Here is a 15,318-nt window from a genome sequence, read left to right as displayed (position 1 = left end):
TTTTTTTCCTTTTATTATTTTACAGATGCCATAATAAATATCTCGCCCAACAGACTTCCCGACCCCTTCCCTCGCCTTCGCTGGTTCGTTTGGTTAGGGCGCACGAGGGGCGATCTCTCTCGCGGCGAAGCAAAGCCACCACCAGCTACCGGCCATGGTCGGGGGAAGCATCCGCGCGGCCGCCAAGGCCGCGATGATCGGCGGCTACCGCTCCGCCGCGTACATGCGGCGTGCCGTCATCCCGTCGTCCAACTCCTCCTCTTCCTCGTCGGCCGCCGACAACCGGAAGGCGTCCACGTTGGTAGCGGACGACTGGGTCATCCCGGACCGCGAGGTGTTCGGCCCCGTGCCCACCCACGAGGAGGCCATGGCCGCCACGCTCGATCTCAGCGAGGCCTTCGAGATGTGCGTGCTCTCGCTTTGCTTACGTTCACTCGCTCTTTTCAGTTTTCCTGGCCTCCTGCCTTTTCGATCTCTGAACTTTTTTTTCGGCGATCGCTTTACTTTTTTTTTTCGATCTCTTAACCAAAATTGTAAAAAAACCGTAGGCGATCTGATTAAATGTTTACTCCACTCTGTTATAACAAACAACAGTACTAATACTTCCGATGTTCCTTGGCACGGAGCGTTACAAATTGTTGTGAATTACGCAAGTTTAGTCATTAGCTAATGATGCCTATTGGTAAGTTTCTTCAATGTAGAAAAGGATATGGTTTTTGCTTCTTGGTAGCACAAGTAATAAAATTCTCTTCTGGTAGATTGCACTTCGTTATAAAATAAAAAAATTGTTAGTTAGCCACCCTCTCATGTTTACGTAGACATGATCAGTACATATACCTTTTGTTACCGAACAATGATTTCAAGTTTGTTAAGGGTTTCATGATATGTTTGGGAAACAAAAGAGTTTACATACAGAAGAGTTTTAGTTAGAAATGTTAACTCAAATCCAATGAAGATAAACCATGATTAGATTCCACAAAGAAGAGCCTTACATGTTCTTTTGTTCTTTCTTTTGTTTTTTCTCGAACTAAGCAGGAGAGCTATGTATCATTTCATTATATTAAGGTAGAAAAAGAGTACACGAGTCAAGATAGACCCACTCGAGTACAAGAGCATCACACACACCCACGTACCAAAAGTTCTTTTGTTCTTTCAGTAATTTTCTTCTACCTTTAGCTTAATTTATTTTTTGTATTTGTGGTATTTATTTTTGAACATCCCTTTTCCTGAAATTGAACTGATAAGTCATGTTTCGTGTAACCAGTGCTAAGGCTGAATCTCACACTGCTGACCTCGATACTCCGAAGAAGCATTTCTCAATTACTGACCAGGATAATCATGCAAAGGTTGCTCAACAAATTGCACTTCCACAATCTGTTGAGTCTGAAACACCCCAGGTCGTTGTTCATTCAGAAACATCTAAGAAAGAAGATAACTACGAAAATTTACTCGCTGCCTCTGGAACTCCTGGACGTGTTGTGCAAGCATTCACATTGCTACATGAGAACCCTGAAGCTCAGGTTTGTCTCTCTGATCTTGTATAGCAAATGCCAAGACATATCCTCCTCCTTTGTGTTTGTTCCTTTCTCACGTTACCATCATCAGGCTTTACTTGTATTTATTCTTTTCATGAGGTTTATTTTGTCGTGGAGAGATCAAAAGAGAGAGACTTATTTCTCCACGACCTTTAATTTGTTGCTTGCAGGATGTTGTTGCCTCACTTGCTTCTGATAAGAATGTTTGGGATGCTGTGATGAAGAACGAGAAGGTTTTGAAGTTCTATAAGACATATGAGTCGAGTAAGCATTGATATCAACATTATTCTTCAGTTTAGATTCATCAACTCTCTATAGCACAGCTTCTATTTTGAACTTTTGCCTTCCCATTTTACAGAGCTCAGCCAGTGCTCTAGTGCAGCTTCAAGCGTTTCTGGGGATGAGGCGGAGGATGGTGATGCAGCTAGCGTGCAAAGCACTGACCTCCGTCCAAGCACTGGCGAATCGGTCAAGGATTACTTGGAGAAAATGAGGGCACTGGTGTTCGAGATGGTGACCAATCTGTCAAACATGATGCAAGATCTCGTCGCAACCCCGGACGAGGGCCGCTGCAAGGGGAAGATCAAGACTCTGATCATGAGCTCCAGCAAAGATTTTCCGAGCGCGCCATCAGCCTTTGTGCTCTTGGCCATCGCGTCCATCATGGTAGTTTTGCTTAAGCGTGCTTAGGTCAGTCAAATAGAATAGATAAAAGGAAACTTTCCATACATGTTAGAGTGGTTGTTTGGCACTTCAATTTTGTAACATTTTTTTCAGCTGACGCGGGGCTTAATCTTCCTAGTTCAACAAGTGGTTGACTTATAGTGTACATCTGTTCGCAAGACAAGATTTTTTTTCACCGAGTTGCTTCTACAGGGTATTTTGATTATCTGATATGTAATTATGTTGCATGATGTCTGCCAGTTAGACGGTACAACATTGCGGTATCGAGTTTTACTGAGTTGTGGGTTGGGCATCGCCAAGCTGCAGCTTCATGCAGAACTCGCATTTCAGCAAAACATTCATCAAGGCGGAAAGCAGCCCCAATGTGCGGAGGAGGTAAACTGTGAAGTAGGCATCGAACATTAATCGTAGCCTCGTAGGATGGTATCCCCGTATAACGAGGATATACAAAAAAAAAACTGCACAATTATAAGCTCAGCCGTCCTGCAGTACATAGACTGGTGCAAACCACATTAACTCCACAGATTACAACCAGTTCCATAATTCCCAGTTCTGCTTGACAGCTCGCCCTGCTTACAGCAGGAAAATCAGTTCAGCGGTTGGCATGACATTTCCATACTGTAATCAACACAGTAGTGACACTTTTGCACCAACCGCACTCTTGAATTGCATACCTTCTGACCACCCAAACCGAAGACAAACTTCTCCATATCCGATTAGTCGACCTGAAAAGGTCAAGCAGGGCAAATGATGCAGCTAGATACAACACAAATTTGTAGTCGTCAGCATAATTCTACTCCTACCTCCTGCACAGCAGCAACAATCATCGTAGCAGGTTGAAACACCGTTTTTCAGTATTTTAGTATCAAGCAAGTTTGAAGAAAAACTTACGGAACACACACCGAAAAATGGGGCCTTGTGTAGACAGTTCTCTTTTACAACAGCATGGACGTACATGTCAAAAATGCAACCAGAGTATGCACCAGCAGATTCTTCTGAGAGAAGCAAGAGGAAATACAAGCACATAAAATCTACCAGCCAGAGAAATCTTTGAACTCTACACTAGATGCAGTCGCTTTTCTCTTCTTGCTTGAATCATCAGGTGCACCAGCATTTACAGTCACATCAACAGAGCCAGCAGTTTGAGCTTTTAGATACTTGCCAACTCCACCGCCAGTGCTTGTTGAACCAGCGACACCAGTTCCAGGGTTGCTATACCAAGATCCCACCTTATCCTGAATTAATGCAAACGGGTGTTAATAGAATTGGGGGAAATAAATGCAGAAAATATATGGATATAGCTAAAACAAAAAATAAGAGGCATCTTTACATAATCCTCATCCTTTTTCTTCTCTTCTTCCTCCTTTGCCTTTTCTTCTTCCTCATCTGGCTCCGTGTAAGGATTCACGAATACACTTATTCTTAGAATCTTTATTTCCTCCTGCAAATAGAAGCACAGGAATACCATGTTAAGGTTCTATAGATATATAAAAAAAAATACAGTATCGGAGGAAGTGTAACATTCAGAGCTAGAGAATAACGATTATGCTTCCCAAAGACAATCTGGAATATACAAGTACACAACATAATGCTTAAAAGACAGCATCTTGCAATTAAACCAGAACTCGTTAACTCAATGCTCGAAATAACCATCATACTACCAGAAATTTACTTGGACAATACTAACCAATGGCCGGTCGTCATCATCAACGGGAACCTTTTCCATAGCTGAAAGTGTGGTCAAACCACCCACCACCATGCCAAATACTGTGTGCTTGAAATTTAAATGTGGTGCCGACTTGTACAGGATAAAAAATTGGGATCCATTGGTATGAGGGCCTGAATTTGCCATGCTGACTACACCTCTTCCTGAATGTAGCAGCTTTGAGTTCACCTCATCCTTGAAGGGTTTACCCCATATGGACTCTCCTCCACTTCCTGTGCCAGTTGGATCACCTCCTTGAATCATGAAGTTTCTGTATAAAGGGAATGGCAAAAAAAAACCCCGACAAGATTTAGATATTACCATAAGATTTAAAGGAAGATTGCTACAAAAGATGAACACAATCAGAACATACTTGATACTCCGATGGAAGATAAGACCATTGTAGTAACCGTTTTCACAATGTGTGAGGAAATTTTCACACGTCCGAGGAGTTATATCACAATGAAGCTCCAAATTCAAATCACCATGGGTTGTATGCAGCTGAACATATCCTTTCTTTTTTGGATTCCTTTCAACTTTAACATACTCAAATTCATTTTTCGTAACAGGATCATAGGCAGTTGATGTGAAAGAGCGTGAAGCTGCTCCAGTAGTGTAACGACTTTTGACCTGAAATCATTAAATTATCACCATAAGATAACACCAATGGATAGGTAAAACAAGGCCAATGTAACACACGAAGATGAGATGACTGTATACCAATTTAGCATTTACAGGAGCCCGATCCCCAGCCATATGCATAGCAATTCTAGCAGCGGTTTTTTCAGCAGAAGCTGCTTTTGCTGCGGCTGCACTCCTGCCATGAACAGAAGCAGAAGCAGCATCAACAATACTGAAAGTTTGCTGAGGTTTAGGTTCTTTTCCTGATTTTGAGTCATCCTTCTCCTTTCTTGCTAAAATAGCAGCAAGAGCAGCAGCTCTTTCCTTTTGAGCTTTATGCCCTCCTCCACCCTGCAAGAAAGCTTCCTTTCCCTTTTCCGTCCCAAGTTCCTTAATCATTTGCTTAAGATCACCAGAAATATTTATGTTGTAGGTTGGATCATCTTTCATTCGCTGCAACTCTGCAAAGCAGTCAGACTATCAGAATATGCAAGTTAAATCAAAACTGAAACTGAAAAAAGAAAGGTAAACGAAAGAGGGAGCATAATCGAACCTTCATCCTCAAGTTTGAGACCCTTTTTAACATGGTCAAATTCCCCTAGGACCTTGCTATCAAGCACGTTTGGATTCTGCCAAAATTACAAAAGGTGAACATAGTTAGCCTAATTAGTTAAATGTTAATAAGAAACTGTGCAAGTTATAGGTACCTGAATTGTTATCAAGTCATTTCGAGTGAAGGGATCATCAGTTAGCAACTCTTTCCAATTCTTTGGCTTGATGTTAAGTTCTTGGATGGCCTGTGTTTATGAAGCATGGACATGTAAGCTAAGAAAGTACCACACCATCAACCTAAACACTTGAAAAAGTTTGTCACCTCATAACAGAAGACATTTCCAGTAGTTTTTACAGCAACTATGTGAGTGAATTCTGTAAAAACTTTGTTCAGAACGGGACACTGGAACTCTCCTGCCATAAGTGAAAACTGATTTAATATATCAAATGGATGTAAAGTACATATATCTCAAGATAGAAGGAAGGCATAACTGTACTAGCAGTTCAATCCAGTACTAGCCTAGATATCTCATAGCCTAGAGTTAAATTACCGTCTGAGTTCTTGTGGAATGTGAGAGGAATCAAATCTTCCTGCTTAAGCGGGGCTCCGGTTACTGGATGTTTCCCGAACTTTTTAAGGTATGGGATTATGCTCCTACATAGACAAGCAAAAACTCAGAAAGCCTTACATTTTTATAAAAAATCTAAAGAGCTCATTGAACTGGATGCTTAGCCACTCACATCAAATCGAAGACGCTTCCATCAACAGTGCACACTGGATCCTCAAATGGAAGAAACGTGAGTCTACACCACCCAACAGAATTATGATCAGCCGAGAAAGAAGATAAATTAACATTTAGCTAGTAACAATCTTAATGACTTATTATCGATTTAAATCATCTACAATCCACATGCTTGTGTCCTCTAGAGCTGAACTTTTAGGACAGAATAGCTCAAAAGAGTAACTGCTTAAACTAGCACTGTATCATCGAAGTGACTAATTTTAGCACGAAACAACCATACACTATGCAAAGAAATTAATTCCACAACCTAAAGATGAAACCCTACAAGCTCAAGCTCCCCCAGAACAAGAACCCGAACAGACACACGCCGGCAATCTTTCTTTCAACTTGTGAGGAACAGAAAGTAATGGAAAGGCAAGGTAGTTACGCGCAGCAGTAGAAGGGGAGGCGCTTGAACGGCGCGGCGACCTCCTTCTGCTTGGCGCCGCCCCATTCGGTCGCCCACTCCGTCCGCGTGATGAACATCCGGTCCTTGCTGTGCTGCTTCTTCCCCATCTTCGCACCCCGAACTGAGACCGCACACTACACTGCTGGTAACACCACCGCCGGGGATTTCGTCGGTGACGAGGTGAAGGCCGGCGGGCGGCTCGACGGCGGCGAGCGCGGGGTTGGATCGGCAGGTTGGGGGGAAGATGCGGCTAGTTCGTCAGCGGCTCGGCGCCGGGTTGGAATACGGCTCGAGCCGCCGCCGCGCTAGGTCGGTCCGTAACAGTTTGGGCCAAGCCCAGACTACTAACAAAGCCCACGAGCGGCCCAAAGAGGATCCGGAAGTGGCACGCGGCCCAGCGCACGCGGCGGCCGAACGAATCGAGTCGGCTCGAGCAGCAACAGAGAATGGGGGGCGGCGGCGGCGGCGGGAGCCCGGCGGCGAGCGGCAGCGGGAGCAGCAGCGAGGATGACGGGGACGCCGCGTGGAAGGCGGCCATTAACTCCATCGCTGCTGTGGGGTTCGGCGTCCCGTCGTCCAACGGCGTGGCGAAGGCGGTCTCTGGCGGCAGCGGCGAGGCGGACAGCGACGCGGAGCTGGAGCAGCCGCATGAGGGGAAGCCACAGGCTCCTAAGCTTAAGCTGTACCAGATCAAGGTACTCTGTTTGCTCCTTTTCCTTCCTTTACCGTGAGTCAGAGGCATCGTGTACGAATTTTGATGACCGGGGGCCTGATTGATTCGTGAATCCAGCGTTCCCTTTGTTGAGCTTGTTCCGTGGAGGAATTGATGCTACCATCTTCTAGACTGGAGTAAATTCTGTGCTAACACGAACACATTTTCTCCGTTTGTGCGATCGATTGAGGTGATGAATGTTACTAGGGGCAAGAGCACATCAGCACAACTGTAGAAGTCATGAGCTTGAAAAAACTACCACCCCGCATGACTTGTTTACATGGTTGTAGCACCGCATTTTCTGTTCATGAATGTAGCACCAAGGCAAATGTGATTCCTTCTTGTATGAACTGGATTCATGTCAAATGGAGTGCTATATTGCCGTTCCAAGTTGTGGTATTGGTGGTTTTGATGGCATGGAGTGTGTTCTAAAGACATGCATTGCAGACTGAACATTTTTACCAGTAGGGGTAAATTCCTCCTGTTTCACTCCAAAAAAAAAGACTGAACATTTTTTTTCTTTAAGAGATAACAGAAAACAAATTTGAGATAGAGGAATCTTGGGGCCGAATTCTATGTAAGGTGAAATTGTGTAGTTTATTGCCTTCAGGAACGACGATGGTAGGTCTGTTTATCTTATCATCAATTGAATGGTTATTGGACCTGTTGACAGCTAAATTCGTACTTGATGCATGCTCTTGGTGGTGAAACATGTGAATTCCATCCACTTGTGAAACATGTGAATTCCATCCACTATGTGATATACATATTCATCCTTCGCTTGAACAATTCTTCTCCTTATGTAGCGACTCATGATCCAACCTGGCAAGCCTAATGCGCAACAAGACAAACTGTTGCGCGATGTTTGATGTGGAGCTGTAACCTATAGCATAACCATTTCCGTTCAATGAGTTTACCAGCTTCTTCACGCCTAGCTTTATTGTTGTGTCCTTCATCCACCTGTGCTTCTATCCGCATAGTTTCCTTCTTTCAAGTCAAGCAATGATGCTATATTTCTATTTTACATTTTAATCTTACAGCCTTCAGACTGTACATTTCAGGTAAGAAATATGTTGGATGATATTTTAGAGAAAAATCTTGAAATAGTCAAAGCTCCTTGCTTGAACTTAACTGACCCTACGGAAACAGAAGGAGGAATAAAGTTATTTAAAAAAGCACCACCGGGTATTAAAATGGATTCTACAGGTAAGTGACAAATTATATCAATCTGAAAGCGAAAATTTCATCATTGCGGCCTGTGTCAAAAGTCAAAACATACTCAAATGTAGCATATATTTCCAGATAAATTGCATGTGCAACTCAAGAGGCCAAGAATTGTGCCTGGGGAAGAGATTGATGAGAAATCAAAGAAGGTTGGATACTAATTATTTCTTTAATGTGGACTATGCTTGAAGTTTTTAGTCATTTATACTAGTCTTACTTCGATCTTGGTTTCAGTTCAGGCATATGCTCCGGTCTGTTGTTGTTGATGGCAGTGACATTCTTGTTTCCGCAAAGAATGCATCCCAGAGATCTTTGGCTAGATTAGAAGCGAGAGAAACTGCAGCGAAGGCAAAAGCGAAGAGGGAGGAAGAAAGGGTGCGGGAGCTGAAGAAGGTTAGAGGAGAGAAATGGCTTCCTTCCATTGCTAGACAAATGAAGGTCAGTTTTGATATCAACATGTGCTGTAATTCATTGTTCCATTTCAAGTATTTATTGTGATCGATTTGCAAATTGTATCGTTGTTCTATTTTTTTCCCCGCGCAGGAAGAAAAAGATTGGGAGCAGCGAAGGCAATGAACCGCAGATCGATGGAGCTGCATACGCTGATATCTAAGTCCAGATATCCTAGTGCCCTTTCCTGAGTGACCAAAAGTACTGTGCCCAATTTCTAACATCTGGCCATGGTGATAGGATCAAGATAGATTGCCCTATTGAAGATCTTTTGTTCTAATTGAGAATGCAGATTTGGATACCAGTGCTCCTTTTTCATGCAAGTTCTGTAGTAAAATTTGCGGTTGACATTCCAGAATGTGATATGGTAGCAATCTGCCCTAGAAAATACATTTAATTTCTCTTTTCTTTACGCGGAAGACAAACTTGCGAATGAACGGCAACTTTTTTTGAGCTGAGTAGTACCTTTTTTTTTGACTCGATGAATGGCAGTAGTTTTGTTGCGACAATGCGAGTATGTGACAATCAGGCTCTGTCCCCTCTCTTTCGATCTTTTCTTCCCGGACACTGTTTCGGTCGGTGGGCCGAAGATAAGCGTAGCTGGGCCTCTATAAAGCCCACGAAGGCCTCATCTCCAATTGGGCGGCCAGTCCCCCTTCTTCCTTCCTCTTCCCTCCGCCTGCCGCGCCGTCACACAACGCCACCTCCCTCCTCCCGTCCCCATGGACGACACCCCACCTTCCACCCCCGCTTCCGCCTCCGCCTCCTCCTCGCCGGCGGCCGCATCCGGCCGCGGCCGCGGCACCGGCTCAGACTCCGCCCTTGTCTCGGCCGTGGCGGAAGCTCTCGTCTCCGGCTCCCGCCTGCCCTCGCCGCCGCCCATGGACGCTCTCCTGGGCCCGTACCTGCCTCGTCTCACCGCCTCGCACCACCCGCGCGTGCTCGCCCTTGCCGCTGCAAACCCGTCGCTTGCCTCGCCGCACGTTCTCATCGCCTACCGCCGCCTCGTCTCACCTCCGTCCTGCCTTGCCTCCCTCCTTCCACTCCTCCCCGTGCTCCCCTACCGCAACCTCCTCCCGCTCCTCCTCGACTTCGTTCCGCACGACCCGCTGAGCCGCCTCCACCGCCACCTCCTCACGAGTCGCCCCACGAGCGCGCTCGCCGACGCCGCGCTGTCCGCGTACGCCCGTCTCGGCCGCCCCCAACTCGCCGCGCAGCTCCTCCACTCCTTTCGCCGCCGCGGACGCATTTGTCCCTCCCTCCAGGCCGCTAACGCCGTCCTCTCCGCCCTCTCTCGCTGCCCCACCACCTCGCCGCAGGCCTCTCTGGACGCCTTCCGCTCCCTCATCGGGTTGCGGCTCCACCCCAACCATTACACCTTCAACCTCCTGGTCCACACCCACTGCTCCAAGGGCACCCTCGCCGACGCCCTCTCCACGCTCTCCACAATGCAGGGGTTTGGACTTTCCCCAGACGCTGTCACCTACAACACGCTCCTCAACGCGCATTGCCGCAAGGGCATGCTCGGTGAGGCGCGGGCGCTGCTGGCCAGGATGAAGAAGGAGGGGATCACGCCCACCAGGCCCACGTATAATACCCTCGTCTCGGCGTATGCGAGGTTTGGGTGGATCAAGCAGGCGACCAAGGTCGTGGAGGCCATGACAGCGTTCGGGTTGGAGCCTGACCTGTGGACGTACAATGTGCTCGCTGCAGGGCTCTGCCAGGCAGGGAAGGTGGATGAGGCATTTAGGTTGAAGGATAAGATTGAGCGGCTCGGCATAGTATCGCCTGATGTAGTCACCTACAATACGCTTGTTGATGCATGTTTCAAGTGGAAGCGCTCTTCTGATGCATTGATTCTGCTCGAGGAAATGCACTACAAAGGGGTGAAGGCAAGTTTGGTCACACATAACATTGTGGTGAAGGGGCTCTGCAGGGAGGGACATTTGGAACAGGCATTAGTGCGCTTGAATATGATGGCAAAGGAGGGCTTGGCACCGGATGTGGTTACATACAATACATTGATTGATGCATACTGCAAAGCCGGCAATGTTGCCAAAGCATATTTATTGATGGATGAGATGGTGGGAAAGGGACTCAAAATGGACACTTTCACCCTGAACACTTTACTATATAACCTATGCAAAGAGAAGCGCTATGAAGAAGCTGAGGAGCTATTGCGTTCACCGCCGCAGAGGGGTTTTGTACCTGATGAAGTTAGCTATGGTACAATGATGGCAGCCTACTTCAAGGAGTATAATCCAGAGCCTGCTCTGCGTCTGTGGGATGAAATGGTTGCAAGGAAGTTAACACCTAGTATTTCTACTTACAACACATTAATCAAAGGGCTTTCCAGAATGGGGAAGTTGAAAGAGGCAATTGATAAATTGAATGAAGTGGTGGAGAAGGGGTTAGTGCCAGATGAAACCACCTACAATATAATCATTCATGCCTATTGTAAGGAAGGAGACTTGGAGAACGCTTTCCAATTCCACAACAAGATGGTGGAAAATTCTTTTAAGCCAGATGTTGTTACCTGCAACACTTTGATGAATGGGCTTTGTCAATATGGCAAGCTTGACAAAGCGTTGAAGCTTTTCAAGTCATGGGTAGAGAAAGGGAAGAAGGTTGATGTCATCACCTATAACACTTTAATTCAAGCTTTGTGCAAAGATGGCAATGTCGATATGGCTTTGCATTTCTTTGCTGACATGGAGATCAGAGGTTTGCAGCCTGATGCATTTGCTTACAATGTTGTGTTATCTGCACTATCTGAGGCAGGCCGATCAGAGGAAGCACAGAATATGCTGCATAAGCTAACTGAGAGCGGAAAATTATCTAAAAGTTTTTCTTATCCTCTAATGGGATCTTCTGTGGAGGAAGTGGAGACAGGAAAGGACCCAGAGGTCAAACCTAAGACAGAAACTGGTGATCAGGAGAACTATAGGAAACGTGTAAATGAGCTCTGCATTGGTGGGCAACTGAAAGAAGCTAAGGCTGCTTTGGATGAGATGATGCAGAAGGGCTTGTCTGTTGACAGTTCAACTTATATCACTTTGATGGAAGGCCTTATCAAAAGACAAAAGAGGCAAACACATGCAGCTGGATAGTACATGCTGCTTTGGGATGTGACATTGTCCATGCTTCTGTAACTTCCTCAAATGATCAGGTACTGACTAGGTATACTATCTGGTCCTTGGAATATGTAGTAAATGTCAGAATAACAGTAGCAACAATTCGAATATTGGACTTTTGGGTTCCTGGTAAAATACGAGTGCTCTGGAACACAAAATAGATAGGAACATAGAGCAAAAGCATTTACTATGTACAAGCTCCAGATCATAATCCATTATGTTATTCTCTGAAAAGTAAAGAACCTCACTAGATTATCTGCAGACAAACTTAGAAACAAGATTTGAGCAATATGCTTTATCAGCCTTGGGCAAGATTCTGAAAGCTGTTGCCGAAGATTGTAAACTGGAAATTCTAGCTCTGGTTTTCAGAACTCTGCCTGGTTTGTCCTCACACCCTTGTTGACTACCAGCAAATGCAATCAAATATGGTTGAAGTATGTGTATTTTGACTTCAACATTGTGTTCCGAGATTTTGAATTAGAATAATTGAAAAGAGGGGCAACAAACCACCGAGTAAATACAGTTGCTGACTAGAAAAAGAAAAAGGTCTTGACCTGGTTTTTAAATCCCAATCAGACCTTTACTCGGGATACTTCTTTGTTGGAACAGTTCTTACTGTTGGTTGATGTATATGTGTAGCACACATATAAGGCCATGTAGCCAGCTAGGATATCTGGCTCCAGCATATATATATATATATATATATATATATATATATATATATATATATATATATATATAGACAGACCTATTTATCAGCAGCCGGTCACAGAATAGGTTATTTTGTAACCAGACCGTCCAACCGTCCGATCGGCATCCGGCCCACGAGCCGTGCGCGGTGCACCGAGCGAGCCGGCGAGCCGAGTCCAGCGCGAGCGGAGTAGCCAGTCGATCTTTTCTTTTTCGCTCCTTCCTTTCCCCGTGCGGCTCATCCACCTAATCTGCTCCGGCTTCCCCTCCCCGTGCGGCTCATCCACCACGTTATCCAGCTCCGTCCCCCGTCCCCAATATTCTCCGCTGCCGCCACCACCGCCCAAAATCTCGCTCGTTCGCCGCCGGAGATGCAGATCTTGGCGGTAGGGAGAGGCAGTGGAGGCGCTCCCCTCGTCAGCGGGAGCAGCGGTGATCCGGCGGGCGGCGACCCTAGCGGCGGCTCAGCGGCATGCTGGCTCTGCGTCGCCTCGGCGGCTACCTGCCACTCTCTTCGCGACGGTCGCCGTGAAGCGCACGGAGCCCAAGCTTCCCGGCCAGTGCGTCATCGATGTACCCTTGGATCTCGGAGACAGGATCCTGAGGTGAGCACCCACAAAGATATGCCTACACATTCAATCTCGAGTGAATTCCCTCTGGTTTAGGAGATGAATCCCTTTGGATTCGATTTATTGTTTTACTGTGCATCTATTTGTATTGTGTTTTTCCGTCGATCTGATTACCGACAAGGGATTGGGAGTGCTATTGGATTGAGCATCAATTTCCCCCAAATTGTTTCAGATCACTGGCAATTTTTAATCACCAGAGTGCAACTTACACCAGGATGAGAGATGACGCACGCTCTCTGTTTGCGTAAATGCCCCAGCCAAGCTGAAAACCAGTACATGCAGAGCACGGGTAAGCAGAGTACATGCCAAGCTGGATTAGGAGTGCTATATTGTTTGACTTTGAACTGTGTAAGAGACTATTCTTAAAGTAATTTTTCCTTTATATGGACCCTGATTATAAACGAAAGAATTTCAAAATAACTCTGTGGTAAATATATGAAGCTATTATGGTAAATACCGTTGTGGTATTATTGACGCTACTGGTAAATACTTTGTGGTAAATCGGTGACGCTTTTCTGGTAAACACTTTGTGGTAAACCGATGATAGTATTCTAGTACATACTGAGGTAAATCGTAGACGTTATTCTCGTAACTAGTTTGAGGTAAATGGATGACGCTATTTTGGTAAATACTTTGCAGTAATCTGTAATCATGTGGGACAAGATGCACTGAAGTGTTGATTTTTCCCCCTAGCCTAGCAGTTCTGTAGTTGCACTATGCTCTGAACCCTTACCACCCCGTGAACAGAATCTAGAAGCTCCCTGCTGGACATGAGTCGGCTCGATCTTGATCTTTGCTGATGGTTGTAGTCAAAGTAAATACTTCTTGAACAGAATCTAGAAGCTCCCTGCTGGACATGAGTCGGCTCGATCTTGATCTTTGCTGATGGTTGTAGTCAAAGTAAATACTTCTTTTTTCTGAAATCAGTGTGTACCCAACACTTTTTCTGAAAGCAATGTTTTTTGTTCTCAGACACACCAATTCAATTATGCTGACTTTTGTATCACTGTCATTATTTGTGCCCTGGCACCTGTGGTAAATCACCTGCCACAGTCAGTAATTTACGTTCAACTTTGTTGTGTTACTATATATATGGTTCATTGGTGCTTGTGCGCTTATTTGCTCACTGTTCGTCCAATTTTTTTAGCGCTTTTCCATGGTGCGTGGTGAGCCACCCAAAAAAAATCCACTTTACTTAGTCGGATTCCCTTTGGATTAGAAGCAGATTAGCTCTAGATTAGCAGCTTCGTTGACCCTTGCCAGTGGTAAATTGGTTTATGCCTAATCTGCATGCATATATGCTATTAGCCATCTAAACACTTGTTACAGATGTGAAATGAACGTACTTTTTAACTATTCTCCTCGTTATTATGAAGTTTTCAGGTGATGAGGCCTTCTGCCAAGTCCTGGGCAAGATGCGCTCACTAAGGAGCAGCTAATAGGCACGGTTGAAATCTGAATTCAATATCTGTGGCCAGCTAGCTGCAACAAAACGAGAGAAGCTCCAAATAAATGATTTTCTCAAATTCTGGAAATGTTGTTTACCTGCTATACCACCCCATCAGTAAGGCTGGGAAAATGAAATTTGCTCCCAGGTGATTCAGGAAGGCAGAAGCAAAGTGAACGAGTTACATCTCAGTATATGACAGTACACTTGCCACTTGCCTGTGATTTTGTGAGGCCGTTACTGAAGGCATAGTCGTAATTCTATCTGGTGTATTGGATTCTAGTAAACTGGACACCATTTTACGTTAACTTTTATGCCATTGCTGTAAATGTCTTTGTTGTAAATACTTGACACCATTGTGGTAATTCTACGTTAACTGGGTATTGCTTTGTAGTAACTTGATCACGCCATTTTGTGGCCTACGCCATTCTCGTAAATGAGTTGTGTTTTCTCTATAGAATACCAGTCATGTATTCTCGTAATCTGCGTGTACGTTGCACGAGTTCTGGACGGAGCTATTTTGTTTACGAGAATCTGGCTGAAATCTCGATCACATCGGAACGTAATAACTCTAGCTGTAAACCTGGCGCTAATTACGTCCTAGCTGTAAACTTGACGCTAATTACGTCCTAGCTGTAAACCTGACGCTAATTACATAATGAAAGCTCCCTGGATGCTCGGCTCGCTCACTCCCTGAGCTCGGCTACAGTCCAGATCGGCTGCAATGCGTGGGCCTAGCGGGTC

The 15,318-nt window shown here is 45.3% G+C and overlaps 4 protein-coding genes across 8 annotated transcripts; 3 read left to right on the top strand and 1 right to left on the bottom strand.

Moving 5' to 3' along the window:
- Positions 1-54: 54 nt before the first annotated feature.
- LOC117835528 (uncharacterized) lies at positions 55-2,424 on the top strand. The gene is made up of 4 exons (XM_034714884.1): positions 55-405; positions 1,265-1,520; positions 1,706-1,799; positions 1,894-2,424. The coding sequence occupies exons 1-4, from the start codon at positions 155-157 to the stop codon at positions 2,223-2,225; spliced, it is 933 nt and encodes a 310-aa protein (XP_034570775.1). The 5' UTR covers positions 55-154; the 3' UTR covers positions 2,226-2,424.
- Positions 2,425-3,048: 624 nt separating this feature from the next.
- Positions 3,049-6,558, bottom strand: LOC117835527 (peptidyl-prolyl cis-trans isomerase CYP65). The gene is made up of 11 exons (XM_034714883.1): positions 6,268-6,558; positions 5,839-5,901; positions 5,649-5,752; positions 5,420-5,511; positions 5,253-5,342; positions 5,099-5,174; positions 4,645-5,006; positions 4,298-4,554; positions 3,907-4,195; positions 3,550-3,660; positions 3,049-3,454 (listed from the first exon to the last, which is right to left on the bottom strand). Exons 1-11 carry the CDS (start codon positions 6,393-6,395, stop codon positions 3,251-3,253), a joined length of 1,776 nt encoding a protein of 591 aa, XP_034570774.1. The 5' UTR covers positions 6,396-6,558; the 3' UTR covers positions 3,049-3,250.
- A 134-nt stretch (positions 6,559-6,692) lies between these two features.
- On the top strand, positions 6,693-9,132 carry LOC117835529 (uncharacterized). The gene is made up of 5 exons (XM_034714885.2): positions 6,693-6,983; positions 8,062-8,206; positions 8,303-8,373; positions 8,459-8,662; positions 8,768-9,132. The coding sequence occupies exons 1-5, from the start codon at positions 6,735-6,737 to the stop codon at positions 8,798-8,800; spliced, it is 702 nt and encodes a 233-aa protein (XP_034570776.1). The 5' UTR covers positions 6,693-6,734; the 3' UTR covers positions 8,801-9,132.
- Positions 9,133-9,331: 199 nt separating this feature from the next.
- On the top strand, positions 9,332-14,971 carry LOC117835526 (uncharacterized). Of its 5 annotated transcripts, none has more exons than XM_034714879.2 (3): positions 9,332-11,843; positions 13,300-13,416; positions 14,511-14,971. In XM_034714879.2, exon 1 carries the CDS (start codon positions 9,397-9,399, stop codon positions 11,782-11,784), a length of 2,388 nt encoding a protein of 795 aa, XP_034570770.1. In that variant the 5' UTR covers positions 9,332-9,396; the 3' UTR covers positions 11,785-11,843; positions 13,300-13,416; positions 14,511-14,971. The 5 variants fall into 5 exon arrangements, 4 of the variants coding, with proteins under 4 accessions (XP_034570770.1, XP_034570769.1, XP_034570772.1 ...); XM_034714878.2 differs by having other exon boundaries at positions 14,504-14,971; XR_004635949.2 differs by lacking the exon at positions 9,332-11,843 and adding an exon at positions 12,720-13,103 and having other exon boundaries at positions 14,504-14,971.
- The last annotated feature ends 347 nt before the right edge of the window (positions 14,972-15,318 follow it).

The sequence above is a fragment of the Setaria viridis genome, chromosome 9, assembly GCF_005286985.2.
Source record: "Setaria viridis chromosome 9, Setaria_viridis_v4.0, whole genome shotgun sequence".
In the NCBI taxonomy this organism is placed as follows: Eukaryota; Viridiplantae; Streptophyta; class Magnoliopsida; order Poales; family Poaceae; genus Setaria; species Setaria viridis.
Note: the sequence above shows the minus strand (reverse complement) of the source record. Positions and strands in the feature narration are given on the sequence as shown.

Coding starts and splice junctions, on each gene's coding strand:
- LOC117835528 (XM_034714884.1), top strand. CDS start 155: ATGGTCGGGGGAAGCATCCGCGCGGCCGCCAAGGCCGCGATGATCGGC. Junction 406..1,264: donor CTCAGCGAGGCCTTCGAGAT/GTGCGTGCTCTC, acceptor TCGTGTAACCAG/TGCTAAGGCTGAATCTCACA. Junction 1,800..1,893: donor CTATAAGACATATGAGTCGA/GTAAGCATTGAT, acceptor CCCATTTTACAG/AGCTCAGCCAGTGCTCTAGT.
- LOC117835527 (XM_034714883.1), bottom strand. CDS start 6,395: ATGGGGAAGAAGCAGCACAGCAAGGACCGGATGTTCATCACGCGGACG. Junction 5,902..6,267: donor CTCCCCTTCTACTGCTGCGC/GTAACTACCTTG, acceptor TGGGTGGTGTAG/ACTCACGTTTCTTCCATTTG. Junction 4,196..4,297: donor ATCTTCCATCGGAGTATCAA/GTATGTTCTGAT, acceptor CCCTTTATACAG/AAACTTCATGATTCAAGGAG.
- LOC117835529 (XM_034714885.2), top strand. CDS start 6,735: ATGGGGGGCGGCGGCGGCGGCGGGAGCCCGGCGGCGAGCGGCAGCGGG. Junction 6,984..8,061: donor TTAAGCTGTACCAGATCAAG/GTACTCTGTTTG, acceptor TGTACATTTCAG/GTAAGAAATATGTTGGATGA. Junction 8,207..8,302: donor TATTAAAATGGATTCTACAG/GTAAGTGACAAA, acceptor ATATATTTCCAG/ATAAATTGCATGTGCAACTC.
- LOC117835526 (XM_034714881.2), top strand. CDS start 9,397: ATGGACGACACCCCACCTTCCACCCCCGCTTCCGCCTCCGCCTCCTCC.